Source organism: Protopterus annectens, chromosome 11.part0, assembly GCF_019279795.1.
Source record: "Protopterus annectens isolate FY-2018-M chromosome 11.part0, PAN1.0, whole genome shotgun sequence".
NCBI lineage: Eukaryota > Metazoa > Chordata > Ceratodontiformes > Protopteridae > Protopterus > Protopterus annectens.
This window is the reverse complement of record NC_056745.1, coordinates 257,089,774-257,107,519: the sequence shown is the minus strand read 5'-3', so window position 1 is coordinate 257,107,519 and position 17,746 is coordinate 257,089,774. Positions and strand designations below refer to the sequence as shown.

General features: G+C 41.3%; 1 protein-coding gene across 1 annotated transcript in view; it reads left to right on the top strand.

Annotated features, from left to right (window-relative positions):
- Positions 1-601: 601 nt before the first annotated feature.
- The window catches only part of LOC122815309 (zinc-binding protein A33-like), an 807,460-nt gene continuing 790,315 nt past the window's right edge, over positions 602-17,746 (top strand). The window contains exon 1 of the mRNA XM_044087693.1: positions 602-1,058. Coding sequence (XP_043943628.1) covers positions 639-1,058 — 420 coding nt within the window. The 5' untranslated portion in view covers positions 602-638. The remainder of the gene's footprint in view (positions 1,059-17,746) is intronic.

Here is a 17,746-nt window from a genome sequence, read left to right as displayed (position 1 = left end):
AATGCATTAAACACGGGAAGCTCCGTGCTTAGTGCAGAGATACTGTTCTTTAATGTGGAACTCTGTTCCAGATTAAAGACCTTTTTTTTTTTTTTTTTTGGTCTTCACTTTGCCGTGAAAGACCTTTTTTTTGTCCCTACCTGGTTGGTTGTAAATCTGGCAACCCTGGCTGGATAAAATATCCCATGGCACTTATCACAAAGAGTAAAGGAATCCCCACCATGCCTTGAACAAATTTCCCCAAGTCAGTATGAATATCACCTTGGCTGTCCACTCAAAACACATACTCAGTGAACTAATCCTATCAATGAAAGTGAATAAATAAAACAGGAACAAAGAAGATGATGCTCGTATTTAGCACCAACGTGGTCGATTTGTTGTTAATTTTTTGAAGGATGTTGTAACAGTCATTATAGTGTACATCTGTACGGTTTACAAAAAGAGATCACTGATGAAGTCACACGGATGTTTTGGATTCTCTTTACCAGCAATCGTCTCACAGTCTAAGAGACATAATGGGATAACAATAACTGGTTCCCTTTAGATATGTGCTGTGCCTTTAAATGAAGGCAGTCTCTGCAATAACGTTCATGTTCTTAATAAATGAAAGTGAAACTCTGGAGCAGTCTGTGCTCACAATGGCATCTAGTGAACAAACTGTAGAGGTTATGGAGGAATTTATTTGTCCAATTTGCCTTGAATTGTTAAATGTTCCAGTGACACTGGAGTGTGGACATAATTTCTGCAGGTCTTGTATCGACAGAGCTTGGAACAGTGAGAAACAACCTTCCTGTCCTGAGTGCAGAGAGGATTTCACAGCCAGGAAATATGCAGTGAACAGACTGCTAGCAAATGCAATTCAGAAGGTGCAAATACAGTGTCAGAAAGGACAAAGACCAGACCCACAACAGAAAAAAGGAGATGAGCTCTGTAGAGAACATGAAGAAAGCCTGAAACTATTCTGTGAAGATGATGAGAGTTTGGCTTGCCTGATGTGTGTTCCAGAACATCGTGGTCACAACTTCCTAACAGTGCAGAAAGCAGTTAACAAGTACAAGGTAAAGGAGTAGTACATACTGATGATTTAGAAAGTTCAACATTACCTTTCTTTTATACTTCTGACATCTTAAAACTCCTACTACCATAAAATGTATTTCCTTCCTTCAGGGTTGTATTAAAGTCATAAAACTTTACAGCAAATTCAGAAACATCAGTTTGTTGTTTATAACTGTGACTGAATTACTGCAGTGTTTTCTGTATCCTTCACTCTTCTGATACAGCTTATATGTTTTAAAAATTACTGCTGAACACCCATTCTGTCTGTACTCAGTCTGGTTGTTTTCTGTCTTTTCTCTGAAATCTCAAAAGTGTTTAAGGTGACTCTGTTACTGTATTATGCTTATGTCTCTTCTTTTCAGTATGCATGTTATACTTTTTGTTATATGTCAAACCCCACTGTTTCACTTGTTAAATATTTCCTTGTGTACTATTTGCGTCTGTATTATAAGTGCGAACGTTTAGGTTGTCGAATATGGCATGATTGACACCTATTAAGCGAACGCACAATTCACTTGAAACCTCAAAATGCGGAAATACAGATAACCAAATTGTTTTGTTTGGCCAACACCGTTCCACCCAGTAACAAAAATAAAACATACTTCCCACTACACTGCTCGCTACATACTACCCACCCAAACAAAATAAATAAACTACATACATACACTAACCTAAACCCTACTTCTAACCCTACACTAAACCTTAAATACATTACTATTTATGCATGTACCTTAACCCTCACACTAACCCTAAGGTCAGTAACTATTGCACACTTACCTTAATAAGCTATACCCAAACAAAATAAATAATCCACACACATACACTTAACAAAAAACCCTACTTCTAACCCTTACATACATTACTATCTATGCACTTACCTTAACCCGTACCCTAACCCTAAGGTCCGTAACTATCGCACACTTAACTTACAGAGCTATACCGCAGAAGGGCCAACTATGCCGAATCGGTATTTCGAATTTCACAGTTTCTGTCATTCAGTGTACTTGCGGTTCGCTAAATAGGTGTCAATCATGCTATATTCGACAACCTAAGTGTTCGCACTTACAAAATAGACCCTACTATTTTGAGTGGAGTAGCATGTTTTCAACATAAGAACTCAATTGAGGATGGGAGTAGAACACAGAGGTTATCATGTTTCATACCATTTCCCCAGGGTGTAAAAAGACACACAGTGTGTAATGATGGTAAAGTGGAATGGAGTGCTAATAGCTGTAAGGTCAGATGTTATGAAGTTGGAGTGAATGGTCCAGGACTCTCACTGAAGTTCATTTATTTGAGGAATGTGGTCATGGCATTCCAGGTTCTGGGAAAACTTGCATGGCCAGAGGCAGTTCTCTGTTAGTACATATTACCTTGTAAAAGGGCAGACTGTGGATAAGGATGGTACAGTAGAATGGAGAACTGATGCCTATAAGCACACATAGTGTGAGGTGGGAGTAGTTGCCAAAGGTCTCTGGTTAAAGCAGAGTTCTTTCATTTGGTGGCTGTTCTTGTGGCTAGGCTTAAAAACCTCAGCTTTGGCCAGCTAAAAACTTGGTTATATTCAACTGGACGTATAAGAGAATTTAAGTACATTTATCTGCACTTTTTTTTAAAAAAATACAGTATTTAATTTGATTTAAACTGTGTTGAAGGAATATTTAACTCAAGTAGGCAGTTATTCTGCTCTTTAGTAACTTGAACTGAAGCTAGTGTGTTATTTGCTAGTAATTACATGTGTGGGGGTAGCCACATTCTTTGATTTCCTGTCCTTGCCTTTTTAAGTGGTGCATTGTGAATTTTTTATTGCTTAAAAACCTCAGCTTTGGCCAGCTAAGAACTTGGTTATATTCAACTGGACGTATAAGAGAATTTAAGTACCTTTATCTGCACTTTTTAAAAAAAAATACAGTATTTAATTTGATTTAAACTGTGTTGAAGGAATATTTAACTCAAGTGGCAGTTATTCTGCTCTTCAGTTATTCCCACCCACCCTATTTTTGTTTTGGTGTTAATCTTGGTGGCCTTGAAACTGCCCGCCCCTCAGCCTGCCTCTGGGCCCATCTCATTTGCTCACTCAACTGAGTGCAGTGAGATCATATTCTGATTTCAGGCACTCCTACTGTGTACAAAGAGAGCATCTGGGAAACAGACAAAAAAAAGCTTATTTCCTGCCTTTCCTGTTAAGTGGTATAGACTATTTGTAGGCTTCTGAGCCCCCAGGCCCTCCTGTGTTTGAGGGAAGCCTTCTGGCTTTTTTTTTTCTTATAACTAGCCAGTTTTCTAGTTTCAGCACTCAAATCTGTTTCTTTGATCTCAGCACTTGTTCAGATAAAAAAAAAAAATTATCTGCTTTTACTGTACTTGTGTTTCTACCTACTTCATTTTACTTTTGCATCATCTTAAAATACTCAATTGTATTTATTACTGCTTGGTGTAACTCATTCTAAGCCTTTTGGTTTAAACACTTGGGCTTGGACCAGTTGTTTTGCACTGAGAGGGTTTGTGGTCTGCACTGTTGTGGCAGAACAGGTAGCTTACATCCTTCTAGGTTGGGAACTGCTGATTGAGGGCTCAGTGTCTGTTATTCTAAAAGTGTATTAATTCTGGTTTAAGCACTTGGGCTTTCAGGCCAGTTATTTTACATTAAGAGGGTTCGTGGTCTGCACTCTTGTGGGAGGAGAGGCTGGACTCTGCCCTTCTGAGCTGGGAAATTATGGTTAAAGGCTTATAGTGCATGCATATCTGAACTGCTTCGTTGGTGCACCTTGTTTGCTGTGGCATAGACTGGATTCAGGCCTGCTGGATCTAGCTTTGTTTGTGTAACTTGAGCACTAATCCAAACATTCTCTAAAGTATTCAATTGTATTTATTACTGCTTGGTCGTAACTTGATTAAAGTGTAGCTATCATTCTAAGTCTTTTGGATTAAGCACTTGGGCTTCAGACCAGTTGTTTTACATTAGGAAGGTTTGTGGCAAGCACTGTGGTGGCAGGACAGGTAGCTTTCATCCTTCTAAGTTGGGAACTGCTGATTGAGAGCCCAGTGTCCAAGGGTATTAGTTCTGGTTTAGGCACTTGGGCTTCAGGCCAGTTATTTTACATTAAGAAGGTTCGTGGTCTGCACTCTTGTGGGAGAAGAGGCTGGACTCTGCCCTTCTGAGCTGGGAATTTCTGGTTAAAGGTTTATAGTGCCTGAATATTTGAACTGTATCTTACTGAAATTGGTACACCTTGTTTGCTCTAGCGTAGACTAGATCCAGGCCTGCTGAATCTAGCTTTGTTTATATGCTTGTTGTTTGTTTGCTTGTTATTTCCCTGGAAGCTAATTCCACCTAATACGCTTCTCAGCGCTTCTGTGGATCACTAGTGATATCTGCATTGCTTAGTGTACTAGTTCCTTGTTTCACTTGAAAGAAAGTTACTGTTTGTCGTTTTGCATTTAGTTACTTGTAACACATTGCACTCAAGTTACCTGGCACTTGCTCACTAAAGCAATTATATAAGTCAGCACTAAAAATTAAAAGCACTACACCCTCACTCCTCACTGGCCCTTGTTTTCAATTATTAAGGAATTCCCAATATTATTCTAGCATGTCCAAAGGTCAGTTGTCAATCTCCTCTCCGGTCCAGCTGGTGAATCTGGGAATCTTGAGGCAATGTTATAACTGCCTCATGTACACAGACAACCCTCTCCTCCTCCCACATAACACAAATACTTGCGAGAGATTCAGCTATTTAGCCAAACTGGAGGCTGAGCTCTCTCACCTCAGGACTGGCAAGACCAGACAGGAGGATAAGGCAACTTCACACACCACAAAACCAGCCTCACATAATGCTACCACACCACTGAATCAAACACATAAACACACAAAGACATACTCGGAGGCTCTGAGTAAAAATTTACCTAAACAGCAGAGGCCTCCAAAGCAGACACCCAAAAAACTGCTACCTCAAGACACCCCACAAGCAACACATAAATCACAAAAGCAGTGTGCAAAGCAGTCACAGCCCTTAAGGCCAAATACAACACCAAACATACTTGTCATTGGTGACTCCATAGTCAGACACACTGACGTCCCACTCACCAGGCTGAACAAGGAGAGGGTCACAGTAAGCTGCCTATCGGGCACTAGAATCTGCCACATAACACAAGCACTCTGGTCACTCCATGGCAAGTACAAATATGACACAGTCATTGTCCATGCTGGTGTGAACGACCTGAGACCTCCCTGGACTACATGAAAAGAGACATAGAGGAGCTCTCTGATTATGTAGCCCAGGCAGGTATGACCCTGACCCTGAGCAGTATCATTTCTTCACCAAGAATGATGCCACAATATAGAGACAAGATGATCAGCTTTAACAATTGGCTTAATGTCTGGTGTCATTCAAAGGGGATCCAGTGTCTGTCTGCCTGGGATGACATGCTTGACAAGCCACGCTGGCACCTGTCACCCCTGGGATTCCGGATATTGGCTAAGGCTCTTTCCACCCCCATAGTGCCTTTTTTAGGCAAGACTCAAATTCTAAACCTACCACCCTAGAAAACAAAAATTGGAAGAAACTGAGGGTAATGCTGCTCAATGCCAGAAGTCTAAATCTCAAAATGCGAGGCCCTTCTCAGTATGGAGAACATTGATGTCTGTGCTGTAACTGAAACCTGGTTCAAGGCTCCTGAGAGCACCCCGGCACTATTAGGTTTTACCTCATATCATGTGTTCTGGCCCCAAAACCCAGACCACACCACAAAAGGAGGGGGTGTATCCATATTCATAAAGGATACCCACACCTCCAGGTTGGTGGCAATGGGAAACCATCCAGGTGCAACTAACCATAGGCAAAACTGCTCTACAATTGTAGCATGCTACAGGCCACCCTCTCAAACTCAGGAACCCCACACAGCCTTCCTGAAGACACTGGAGGGTATAAATGTATCGCCAAACACCATCATATTGGGTGACTTCAACTACCCAAATATAGACTGGGAACATTACTCAAGCCCTAACTTTCTAGCCCAACGGTTCCTGGAGTTCATAAATTCAAATGCCATGGAACAGCTAGTCACTGTTCCCACGAGAGGAGAAAATATACTAGATCTCATTATCACAAACATGGGGACAAACGGAAGTATATCCCTCATTGGTGAGATCTGATCATAAACTAATCTCACTGGAAATCCACATCCCGCCCCACCCCAAACAAAAAGACCACAGTGAAGAACTTCTCTAAAGCAAACTTCACACTACTCAAGACTGGTGTGGTATCCTTCAAGGCCCCTGAGTCAGTGGAAACCACAACCCAAGCTGCGGAAGCCCTTACAAATGCCTTCTATGAACACCTCCAGGACTGCATGGATCAGGCAATCCCAAATAAAACCAAGACTCTTTCCACAAAGGGCAAACGTCCAGTCTGGTGGACCCCAGCCATTAACAAACTTTACAATAAGAGGAGAAAGCTATTACATGATAGAACAAAATCCATAAAAGGGAAGTCACCCCTGATCATTATTAGTAAAAAAATACGAGCACTCATAAAATCAACTAAGGCCAATTTTGAGAGAAAAATTGCCATGGATTCAAAGGACAATCATAAGGCCTTTTTCAGCTATGTTAGGAACCTGGGTGGAAACTCCCAGATATGCTCAGAATTAGTCCAAAATGATACAAAAATCACTGAACCCACAGACATTGCCAACATACTGGCAGACAGGTTCAGTGCAAACTTCACCTCTCCCCCTAAAGGAGAGATAACTATCCCAACAGAGTGTAGCCTCCCAGACATCTCAAATGCGCAGGTGAAAGCTGCTCTCTCTAAAGCTAAAAACACAGCATCAATGGGAACAGATAGTGTCCCCGGCTGTGTGCTACACGAGCTAAATGAGGAATTAAACCCGCACATAAGGCAGCTGTTTAATCTCAGCCTTACCACAGGATACGTGCCCAAGGAGTGGCGTACGGCAACTGTGGTCCCACTCCACAAAGGCGGTGCCTCTACGGACCCTGGTAATTACTGCCCCATAAGCTTAACAAGTCTAGTCTGCAAAGCTATGGAGAGGATCATAATGGAGCTCATAAACAAAGATATAGGGGACTTACAGACATTGGACCCGACCCAGTTTGGCTTTGTCAAGGGCAGATCATGCCTATTGCACTTGGTCGACTTCTTCGAAACAGTCACCAAGGCCATTGATGAGGGAAAGGCAGTCCATACAGCCTACCTTGACCTTGCAAAGGCCTTCGACACAATACCCCACTCGGGTATTGTAGAAAAACGTACCAGCTTAAATGTAAACCCATATGTCACAAGATGGGTTGCAAACTGGCTTAAGGACAGAACCCACAGGGTTAGAGTCGCTGGCGCTATGTCAGACTCCAAGCCGGTCACAAGTGGTGTCCCACAGGGCTCGGCCCTTGGCCCCCTATTGTTCGGCATCTACTTCTCAGGAGGACAGACCAACATGGGAGGACTTTGGCTGACAAAGTTTGCAGGCGACTGCAAACTGGGCCATAGTGGAAAGTGCATCGGACACGGATATCCTTCAGAAGGGACTCACGGAAACAGATAGCTGGTGCCAGAGCCATGGCCTGAAGTTAAACGCCAAAAAATGTATAGTCATACCCTTCGGGAAAAACAAGGTAACCCCAAGCTACCATATAGGTGGCAATCCACTAAGCACAGAAGAGGTTATCAGGGACCTGGGGACCCAGGTTGACAGTGGCCTTTCTTTTGACACTCACATTGCTAACGTGGTTATAAAGACCTTCTACATTGCCCACCTGATCATGAAGGGATTCGAATTCAGATCTAGTGAGGTCATTGTTCCCCTGTACTCTTCACTTATCAGACCAATGATCGAGTACAATGCCCCATTCGGGATGTATCGCACCTGACATCTGCAGCAATTGGAGAGACCCCAAAAGTTCCTCACCAAAAGGATAAAGGGACTCCAAAATCTGTCATATGCTGCCAGATTGAAGAAACTCCAGCTCTATTCAGTTGCATACCATCTGCTCAGAGGTGACATGTGCCTGCCACACAAGGCCATGTCCAACCCAGAATTAATGGACATGCTCCACCTCAAAAAATCCAAATCCACCAAAACCACTAGAGCAAGCAACTTAAACCTTAGCACGGATATAAATAGGACGTGCTGGAGGGATAGATTTATCACTCAGAGACTCCCTATGCTGTGGAATAAAATCCCAGTCCATGTGAGGCAGAGCACCTCGCTGGCTCTGTTCAAGAGAAATCTTGACCTGTGGATGGGAGATCGTAGGTTTATCCCGGGAATCATCTCTGTGTCACTGCTGGACAGAGGCACAACAAACTAATGGGCACAGTATTTTTTCATATAAGGGGTGGCGTAAGCCACAAAAATTTGGGCTAGGCTTATAAATGCCTTAGGGCAGATAGCCTAGTATAAACCTATGAACCTATACAATTTCTTAGACACAGTGAGAAACCATGAAGCTTGTTAGAAATGTTGTACAATCAGGGAGTGCTGTGTTACCTGAATGGGCAATGGATGATGCACTTCTGTCTGTATGATGGGTAGCAGTGTGGCTGCAGTACTGGGCTATTTCCTACTTGTGGTCACATCTCAAGGGAATCAGGTCACTAACAACACTGTGTTACAGTACAAGTCCTTTACTCAGGGTTGCCAGACTTCCCTATTTGAGTGGGACTGTCCTGAGATCAGCAACCCAATCCCGAGTCCCACACTGCCGGTTAAAATCCTGACAAAACAGCCTCCACTTTGTTTTTTTTTTTTTTTGATTGGCCCATATGTGATTATACGAGCCAATCAAAAAAATCGCAAAACGGAACTACTTCTGTTTAATGCGGAAACTGCCTGATGTTCTGCATTGAAGGGTCCGCTGTGTGATTTTTTTTGGTTGGCTCGTTTACCAGCATATGGGCCAATCAAAAATTGCCAAACATGGAGCTACTTGTGTTTAATGCAGAACTGCAAGGTGTTCCACATCAAAGACCTTTTTTTTTGGTCTTCACTTAGTGTGAAGGACTTTTTTTTTTTTTTGTCTCTACCTGCCTCGTACAAAATCTGGCATCTCTGCCTCTGCTAGAACATTGTGACAGCCTGACCATTGACGTGTTTGGGCTTGGTCCTTGTAGTACATTGTATTATTCCTCCAGATATTCCAGAGAAATCTTAAAGGTCCTAGAGGCTGATTTCTTCTATTGTCTGTTCATGTGCATCAGCTTGGAACCAGTTTTCAGTTTGAGCACAGAAATACCTCTTTTATCTTCTCTCAGTAAACATTCAGATCTGTAAGATTTATCTCAGGCACCTGTTTGATATGGATATCAGTTATTCCATAGTGTCAGAGCATGTTTACATCATCTTAGCACATCTTAACTGACTTAGCGAGAGTTTTGATTGTGGCTTAGAACAGATGATAAAACAAAAGGGTTCTCCAGCTTAAGCTTTTTATGAAGAACCACTCTTCTGTTTGGGAATTGGAATATCTTTCTTTTTTGAATAGGATGGACCTGAATGTTGGGGTGCAAATGTAGCCCTCCGTCTCTGTGCTCCTGGAAGATTGTGTTTCTAGTAACCTTTTTGCTTGGTGGATCTCTAAACTATACCTTGTATCGTGAACACTGTTTGTTGTTAAACAAAGACTGGCTGTCACTGAGGATCAGTCCTTGCATTTCCCGTTTAAGTTTGAGCTATTCTTTAGCCAGTGTACCAGTCTTCTTCTTTTCTTTTTAGAGCAAAATCCAATGGGGACCACAACATGTTTAATTTTGGTGATCACTGCCACTTTTGTTTCTACTCTAGAGGATACATGAGCTCAGAAGACAGACTGATTTGTCTACTTTGCTGTTGGTAAGGAAGGTGTGGAATCAAGTGGAATAACAGCTGCACTGTTCTGTCATCAGGTAGCTCAGCGTCAGTTAACTAATGCAATCGTGTATAATTTCATTGGGCGAAGCAGAGGGGACTGGTTTCAGCGCTTATTTCAAATGTGTGTTAATGGCAGCCATTTCAGAGTAGTCACATGGTCCTCAGTACATAACATCACTGAAAAGAAGGAGACTATAACTGGAGTGCCACTAAATGAGTTGTTTTGCCTTTTGTGCTTCAGATTCATTTGTATTCTGCTGTCACTATTTTGTGAAGTATTTGCCTTGGCTGAAAATAAGCATGTACATCATTTTTCAAATCACACCACACACTTATTTGGAAGAAATGTCTGCAGCCATGTATTTATTATGCCAATCAAATTAGGTATCACAGCAGTGCCAGATAAGTCAATGCCAATCAAATCAATGCCAAGCAAGAATATTCAGATGTGCACAAAGGACAGAAGTGGGAAGAAATTCCCATCATCTAGGTCATAACATGCTACTGTAGTCCCTGTAAATGCTCTGCCAACATCAATGGCTGAAAGGATCTATAGCCAAATTCCAGCAGTCCCTGTCACCTTCCAGCCAGATACCAATGGCTGAAGGGGATCTGCCACTTGCAGGACTGCACCCCTCCCCAGGTCAAGCATACTCCCTTGCAATTTTAGTTTTCCAAGTCTACACCTGCATGCCCTCTACATGCCATTTCCCCCAAGCACATCTGCCAGCTTTGCCATTCCTTCCTTAAGGTTTTCTATAAGCAACTTTGTTCCTGAAAGGGACAAGTCAACTCCATAATTTTTGTACAGATCTGGTGACCTATTATTATTGTGGTACAGTACCCAGTCCCCTAGTTCTTTTACCTGTTGTCTAATGAATCTGTTGGTCAACTTCCCAACCCTTTTCACTGCTCTGACATTATTTGACCTTTGCTGGACTGGCCTTGGAAATATATCTCACCGCACATGCTTAATGTTCAGGCAAATCTCCCTGATCTGCCTGGACCATTGACAAATTTTATTTTTTGAGGTACAACAAAGGTCTGCTTGTTACATTATTTCCCCTCTATGTAATACAGTTAAACGCACCACATGTAGTGACTCAGAATACTCTGTTAAAGCTGCTGGCAGGTGTCACCACTGCATTCCTCTCTTTCCCAGCCAATGAACCCACATTTCTTTCTCATTGAAACCCAGGTTCTGCCGAAATTCACATCAATTCTCTGGCCACATGGTACATGAAAGAATGCCTCAGAATCCACACCTCTGTCAGCTGCTTTATGATACCTGCAAAAGAGAATGTTAATTAGTCATCATGCTCTGATATATCTTTTCTAAGCCTATGATCGCCAACCTAAGCACAGTACCTCAATTTCTGATGCCCTTTGTGTGGGCGTGTAATATGGCTCCTATTGTAGGATCATAGGAGGTTACTAGGCTGTTGGCCCTGAGGCCCTTATAAGCCTAGTCAAGAATTTAGCCCATGTTTAGAGAAATCAGCACCCGATGCCCCTGCCAAACAGAGAGATGGGTGGAATCCTAGGGGTGTATTTTCTATTTTCCATCCAGTTATCCAGGTTGCTCTTAAAAAGGGTTAAAGAGGTAGTCTGCTTGATGTGGAGAGGGAGTCTATTCCATAGATGAGGGAGTCTCTGGGACACAAATCTGTCCCGCCGAAGAGTGTTATTGATTTCACAGTCCAGGTTGAGGCCACGCGTGCGGGTTACTCGAGTGGAGATTGACTTGCGGATATACAGCAGTCCCATCAAGATGGGGTCCATGATCACCTAGTATGCCAGACAGAGGTCACCTTTGAGGATTCTGTACAAAATTGAGTAGAGGGATAGGGCATTTAACCTATATGTGTATGGTAGATGTTTGAGGCCCTGGATTCTCCTGGTGTGGAACTTCTGTGGTCTCTCCAGCTGCTGCATGTGCTTTGCGAGGTACACGATGAAAGGTGCATTGTAGTTAATAATGGGCCTTATTAAGGAAGAATACAGGGATGGTATGACCTCTTTGTCCCTGGATAAGATACCCTTACTTATGAAGTGGCCATGTAGAAGGCTTTCCATACCACGGAAGCAACATGGTGGTCAAACGTCAGGTTGCTATCAACCTAAGTGCCCAAATCCCTCACGACTGACTGAGTGCTTAGGACATTGTTATTAATGTGATAATTTGTGGGGACATCACTCTCCCCATATGGAATAATGATGCATTTTTTGTTATTCAGCTTGAGGCCATGTTTCTGGCACCAGTCATTTGTCTGAGTGAGACCCTTTTGGAGGATGCCCACATCACTAGGGAATTGATGACAGCACTCAGCTTGCAGTCATCTGCAAACTTGGTCAGCCATACCCACTGGTTTTGGCCTGCAACTCAGAAAAGTCTATCCCAAATAACAGAGGCCCAAAGACCGAACCCTGGGGTATACCACTTGTTACGGGTCTACTGCTTGAGGTGGCTTCCCCTATTTTGACTACATGGATTCTATTAGTGAGCCAGTTTGCTACCCATCTGGTAATATATGGATTGATGCCTAGTTGAGAGTGTTTATCTATTATGCCCGAGTGGAGAATAGTGTCAAAGGCTTTGGCCAGGTCAAGGTAGGTGGTGTGTACCATCTTCCCCTTGTCCATAGCTTTGGTGACTGTCTCAAAGAAGTTGACCAAATTTAGCAGTCATGACCTCCTCTTGGTGAAGCCAAACTGTGTGGGATCAAGTATTTGGAAGTTGTCAATGTCCTTGTTAATGACGTCAATGATAATCCATTCCATGGCCTTGCAGATCAGACTAGTTAGGCTGATGGGTCTATAAATTCCTGGATCAGTAGATGCTTCACCTTTGTGTAAATTGATGACAGTGGCTGCCCTCCACTCAGCTGGGATGAAGTCAGTATTCAAGCTTTGGTTATATAAGGTGCCTAATGGTACTACAAGTTCCTGCCTGAGTTCATGTAGGATGCAGTCTCAGATGTTATCGGGTCCCATGGAGGCTGTATTTTTTGCCTTTGAGAGAGCAGTGATGACCTGTTCCCTAGATATTAAGGGGAAGGGCACAGGTACTGGTGATGTCCTGATTTACTGATGGGGGGACAGAGGGATAAAGTTTTCACTGAATCTGTCAGCCAGTAAGTTTGTATATCTACAGGATTTGTATATGTAGTGTCCTTGACCACCAGTTCTGAACAGATCTGGGTGCTTCCTTTCAGGCTGCGGACATATGTGAAGATGTCCTTATGATTGTCTCTAGTAGATGTGGCCAACATGGACTCGAAGTTTCCTTTGGAGGATTTCACTAGGGCTCTTATTTGCTTGTTCAGGCTAAGGAGACATTGCTTCCAATTGGGCACCTGCTCCTCCTTGGTTTTGGACAGCAACTTTTTCCTTTTGTTATACAGTTTATTTATTGCAGATGTCCACCAGACAGGATTACTGTTCCTTGCGGAGGATGACTTAGTCATGTTGAGTATTTCTGATTCCATGCATCTATATAAATGCTCATATAGTGCTTTGGTGTAGTTTTGGATATTAGTGCCAGTTCATATAGAGAGGGAGGGGGCTGTGAAGCTGTTTATACCATCCCTCAGGAGGCTGTAATTAGAGACGTTTTTATGTCTGATCCTAGCTGGGGGGAGGGTTGGGGGAGATGGTGCCTTCAAAAGTGACCCCTTTGTGGTCAGATCTTACCAGGAAAGATGATATTATAGGGATGCTGCAGTGCTTACTCATGTTGGTTAATACCAATTCTGAGATATTATTACCCTTTATGGGGTTATTGACTAGCTGTTCCAAGGCATTTGCATTAACAAAATCAAGGAATCTCTGGACATTTGTGTTCTGGCATGAGTAGTTCTTCCAGTCTATGTTTGGGAAGTTAAAGTCACCCAGTATCAGGGTAAAGGGATGAATTTTAATAGATTTGAACAGGTCCAAACAGGTGGATTGGGCATCTTGAGTCAGATTTGGGGGCTGATGATTTGAATGGGGGACTTGTCAATGGTTAACTGTTCCTGGAGTGTCTCCTGTGTGTCATGCTGTTTGACCAGCCTGGAGGTGTGTATGTCTTTAATGTATATTGAAACTCAACCTCCTTTGGCTTTACTGCCCACAGTTTGCAGTCTAAATGTATGATACGATGAGTAACCAGGTTTTCTGTGATTGCACAGATGTTAGCATTTTCCAGGGTTAGGAATGCTTGCAATGAGTGCAGTTTCATGTTTAGACTTCTAGCATTTAGCAGCATGACCTTTCATTTGTGATACCAGCATTTTGTGGCTGATTCTGGGTATCTGGGATAGTGCAGTACAATAAGACGAAGGAATATTCTGAAGGAATGAGCCATTAATTTGCTAATGTCAAGACTCAGCCTTGCTATGGCTTTTTCAAGGCTGCCCTGAAATGGTAACTAGATAAGGGAGCACAATCTCTGTGACACAAGAATGGTGTGTCACCACTTAAACACATCATCTGGTATTTCTTAAACCATCTGTGTCCCATCCTCTATCCTTCAGAGGTTTGAGCTTCTCCCATACTCCTTTTCCTAGCTAGTCCATTTTACTCTTCATGACATGAACTCCTACCCTATCATCCTCTAACTTAATATCACTCAGCTGTAGAACCCATGGAGGGTTGTCACCCTTATTGCACTGCACTACCTTGGATATCCAGAATCAGTCACAAAATGCTATTATGTATGCTGTCTGAAACAGCCACAGTTTATAGTCCAAACTACATACCTCTCTCAGAACTTTCCGTATCCATGCAAAAATTACTCGGCTTGATAGACTGATGCCCATCTGCTCTCCTGACCTCCATTCTTACACAACCTTGGAGCATCTTTCTAATTGCAAATGCTTGCATATTTTCCTGCCACCTTCATACCCTTTGGTACCAAATAACTGTTGACACGTGCACAAGGACATTACGTAGACATACTCAACTTTTTTTTAACTAAAAATGTAACTTAATAGCTGTAGTGTAGGTAATGGCCATTTTACTTGGCACTCTATATTGGCCCTTGTTCTGTAAAATGGACAATACCTTTCTTATGCTGTACTTGTGTAGTTGGATGCAGTGCTTTCTCTATCATGCCTCCTATCCACTTTTCATCATGTCCCAAAGGTGTTGTGGAATCCTGTAAGGCTTTGGGTCTGCTCTTGGCAACAATTGCTTGAACCTGTCATACTGAAAATGAGAAAGCAAGTCTGCAACAGCATTTTCCCCCATATAATATGCTGTGTTTGAATGTTATGTTTTGTTGATCTTCCTACATTTTCATACAAACATCCTCTAATCCTAACCACAAGAGTAAAACCAAAGATTTAAACATACTTACACTGAATCTTAGAAGTATATGTAATACAATAGCCCCACTACATGGCTGGATTGATCAAAATAAACCTGTCATACTAGCCCTTACCGAAACATGGTTACACCTCAATGTAAAAGACTCAGAAATAATACCTCCAAACTTTGCAATAACCAGAAGAGATAGAGCTAAAAAAAGGGGAGGGATAGCACTTGTATATCCCTCTATGCCCAACATCACACCCTACACAAGTAATATACCCATCTTTTCCAGTGTTGAGGTACTACTCTCTTTTGAATCTCAACATATCAAAAAGAATTTGCATAACAGTAATATATATCCCACCAGGTAACAATATACCAGTGTTGGAAAATATTTTATCCAGGACATCCCAAGCAATAAACCTCAAAACAATAATCTTAGGGCATGTAAATATAGATTGACAAAGCATAGCTTTCATCTCCCCTACAAATAGTATAAATATGTATGTTTTTTCTCAGTTTTTCAATACTCCAACAAGATACAGCAAAGATCATACCTGCCAATCCACCCTAGACTGGATCCTAGTATCCAATCCCACCAATTACCCCTCTTCTGGTATACTGTGTAGCTCCCTGAGCGATCATCTGCCAGTTATTCCCTTAGAACAAACTCCCAACAACTAAGAGGACACACTGTAAAATCAGTTAGGAACTCAACTAATTTTTGTCAGCATAAATTCAACAATCTCCTACATGATACAGATTGTACACCCCTTAAACAACTAGCCCCTTAATGATGCTGTACTATAATAACACCTTCCTTCACATACTTAATACCCTAGCTCCCATTCATATGAAAAAGTATCAAAAAGAACTCAGCACCATGGCTTGCTAAGGAATGCAAACACCTGATGAAGCAAAGGGACCTAGCGTGGTCAACCTGGAAACAAAACAAACATGTAGTAAAAAAATGCAAAGCCTGGAAACACTATGGTAAAATGCAGTGTTTATTCCAAACAGGAAAAAAATTGCAACACTTTCAGGATCAGCCCTTCCTCAGTGTGTACAAAAAAAAATAAAATGCCTTCATTTAAATAGTAAATTCAAACCATAAAACTAATCACATGACACAGTTGTATTAAGCAATTCAGTTTAAAGACATATATAAAAGTAAAATTTTACTGAAAGTCAGTATAGCCATAAAATAAGTAAAACATTTAACTAAGACACATCCATACAAAATGTTATTTCAAAGTTAACTGTCTTCTTTTTAACATAGGTTTAATGCTTATTGCTGTATTTAAACCTAGAAAACAATCAGCTTCTAAAAGTGTGATCCATGAGTATTCACATATTTCTAACTCATTATTAAGATCCCCTTTTTTTCTTCTGTCTGATGTCAATCATTCTAAAGTTAAAAATGTGTACTTCTTTTCCCCCTCATATACTTCCCAAAGCATTAGTTGCTCCATCTCTACGTATTTCAGCTTTGTGTTCAGTAATTCTGTCCATCAACCTTCTTGTGTATTTCCCTGTGTAGAATGCTTGACACACCTTACAGCATGCCATATACACAATGGCAGCAGTGTTACAAGTTGCAAAACACCTGAAAGTATATCTCTTCTTAGTGTTAGGATATATAAATTCACAACTTGTATTTATATCATCACAGCATATGCAACTATAACAAGGAAATGTACCCTGTTTTCTATTTATGTTTGAATTTTTATTATTTTTAAAGCCCTTAAAACATGATCTTTGTTTCAGATTCAGACACGTACAATATGAGAACATGGGGGCCTCTCCAACTATTCCGATTATCTCAGGCATGTTTTTAAGAATATCCTAATTATTTCTAATAATGTTCTTAACACACTCATCTATGATTATATGTTGTGACATAGCGTATATTATTTTTAATAGAATTATGACCGGAATTAACATGGCTAGTATTACTAAAAAAGTGGGGTCTCACTTTGCCTGTTCTTTCCATAATAACTTCATCTGCTGTACATCTTAATAATGAATTATTATAACCACAATGTTTAACAACTGTGGTCATTCTGTCCAGTTCCAATTTAAAGTTGGCCTCATCCTTGTTAAGTTGACCGGCTCTTAACATTTGTCCTTTGACTACACCCTTAAAAGTGTGTCTAGCATGCATACTATTCCTGTGGACATATCGCTTGGAGTGTATCTCTTTTGTATGTATCGAAGTATTAATACCTCCACTACATTTAGTTAGACTAACATCCAGATAATTGATGGTATCCACAGAAAACTGAACTGTAAATTTCAAAAAATTTGTGGTTCTATTTAAATATTCTATATATACTTCATGTTCAGCATCATTACCACCCACAGGAAAAATATGTCATCCACAAAGCATTTAAAAAAATAATATCTTGTCATAAAAAGGATGCACTTCACTATAAACAAATTGCTCTTCCCAGCACAAAACAGCAATATTGGCATATGTATTGCCATTGGGGTGTCCATCGCTACCCTATTTTTCTGTATATAT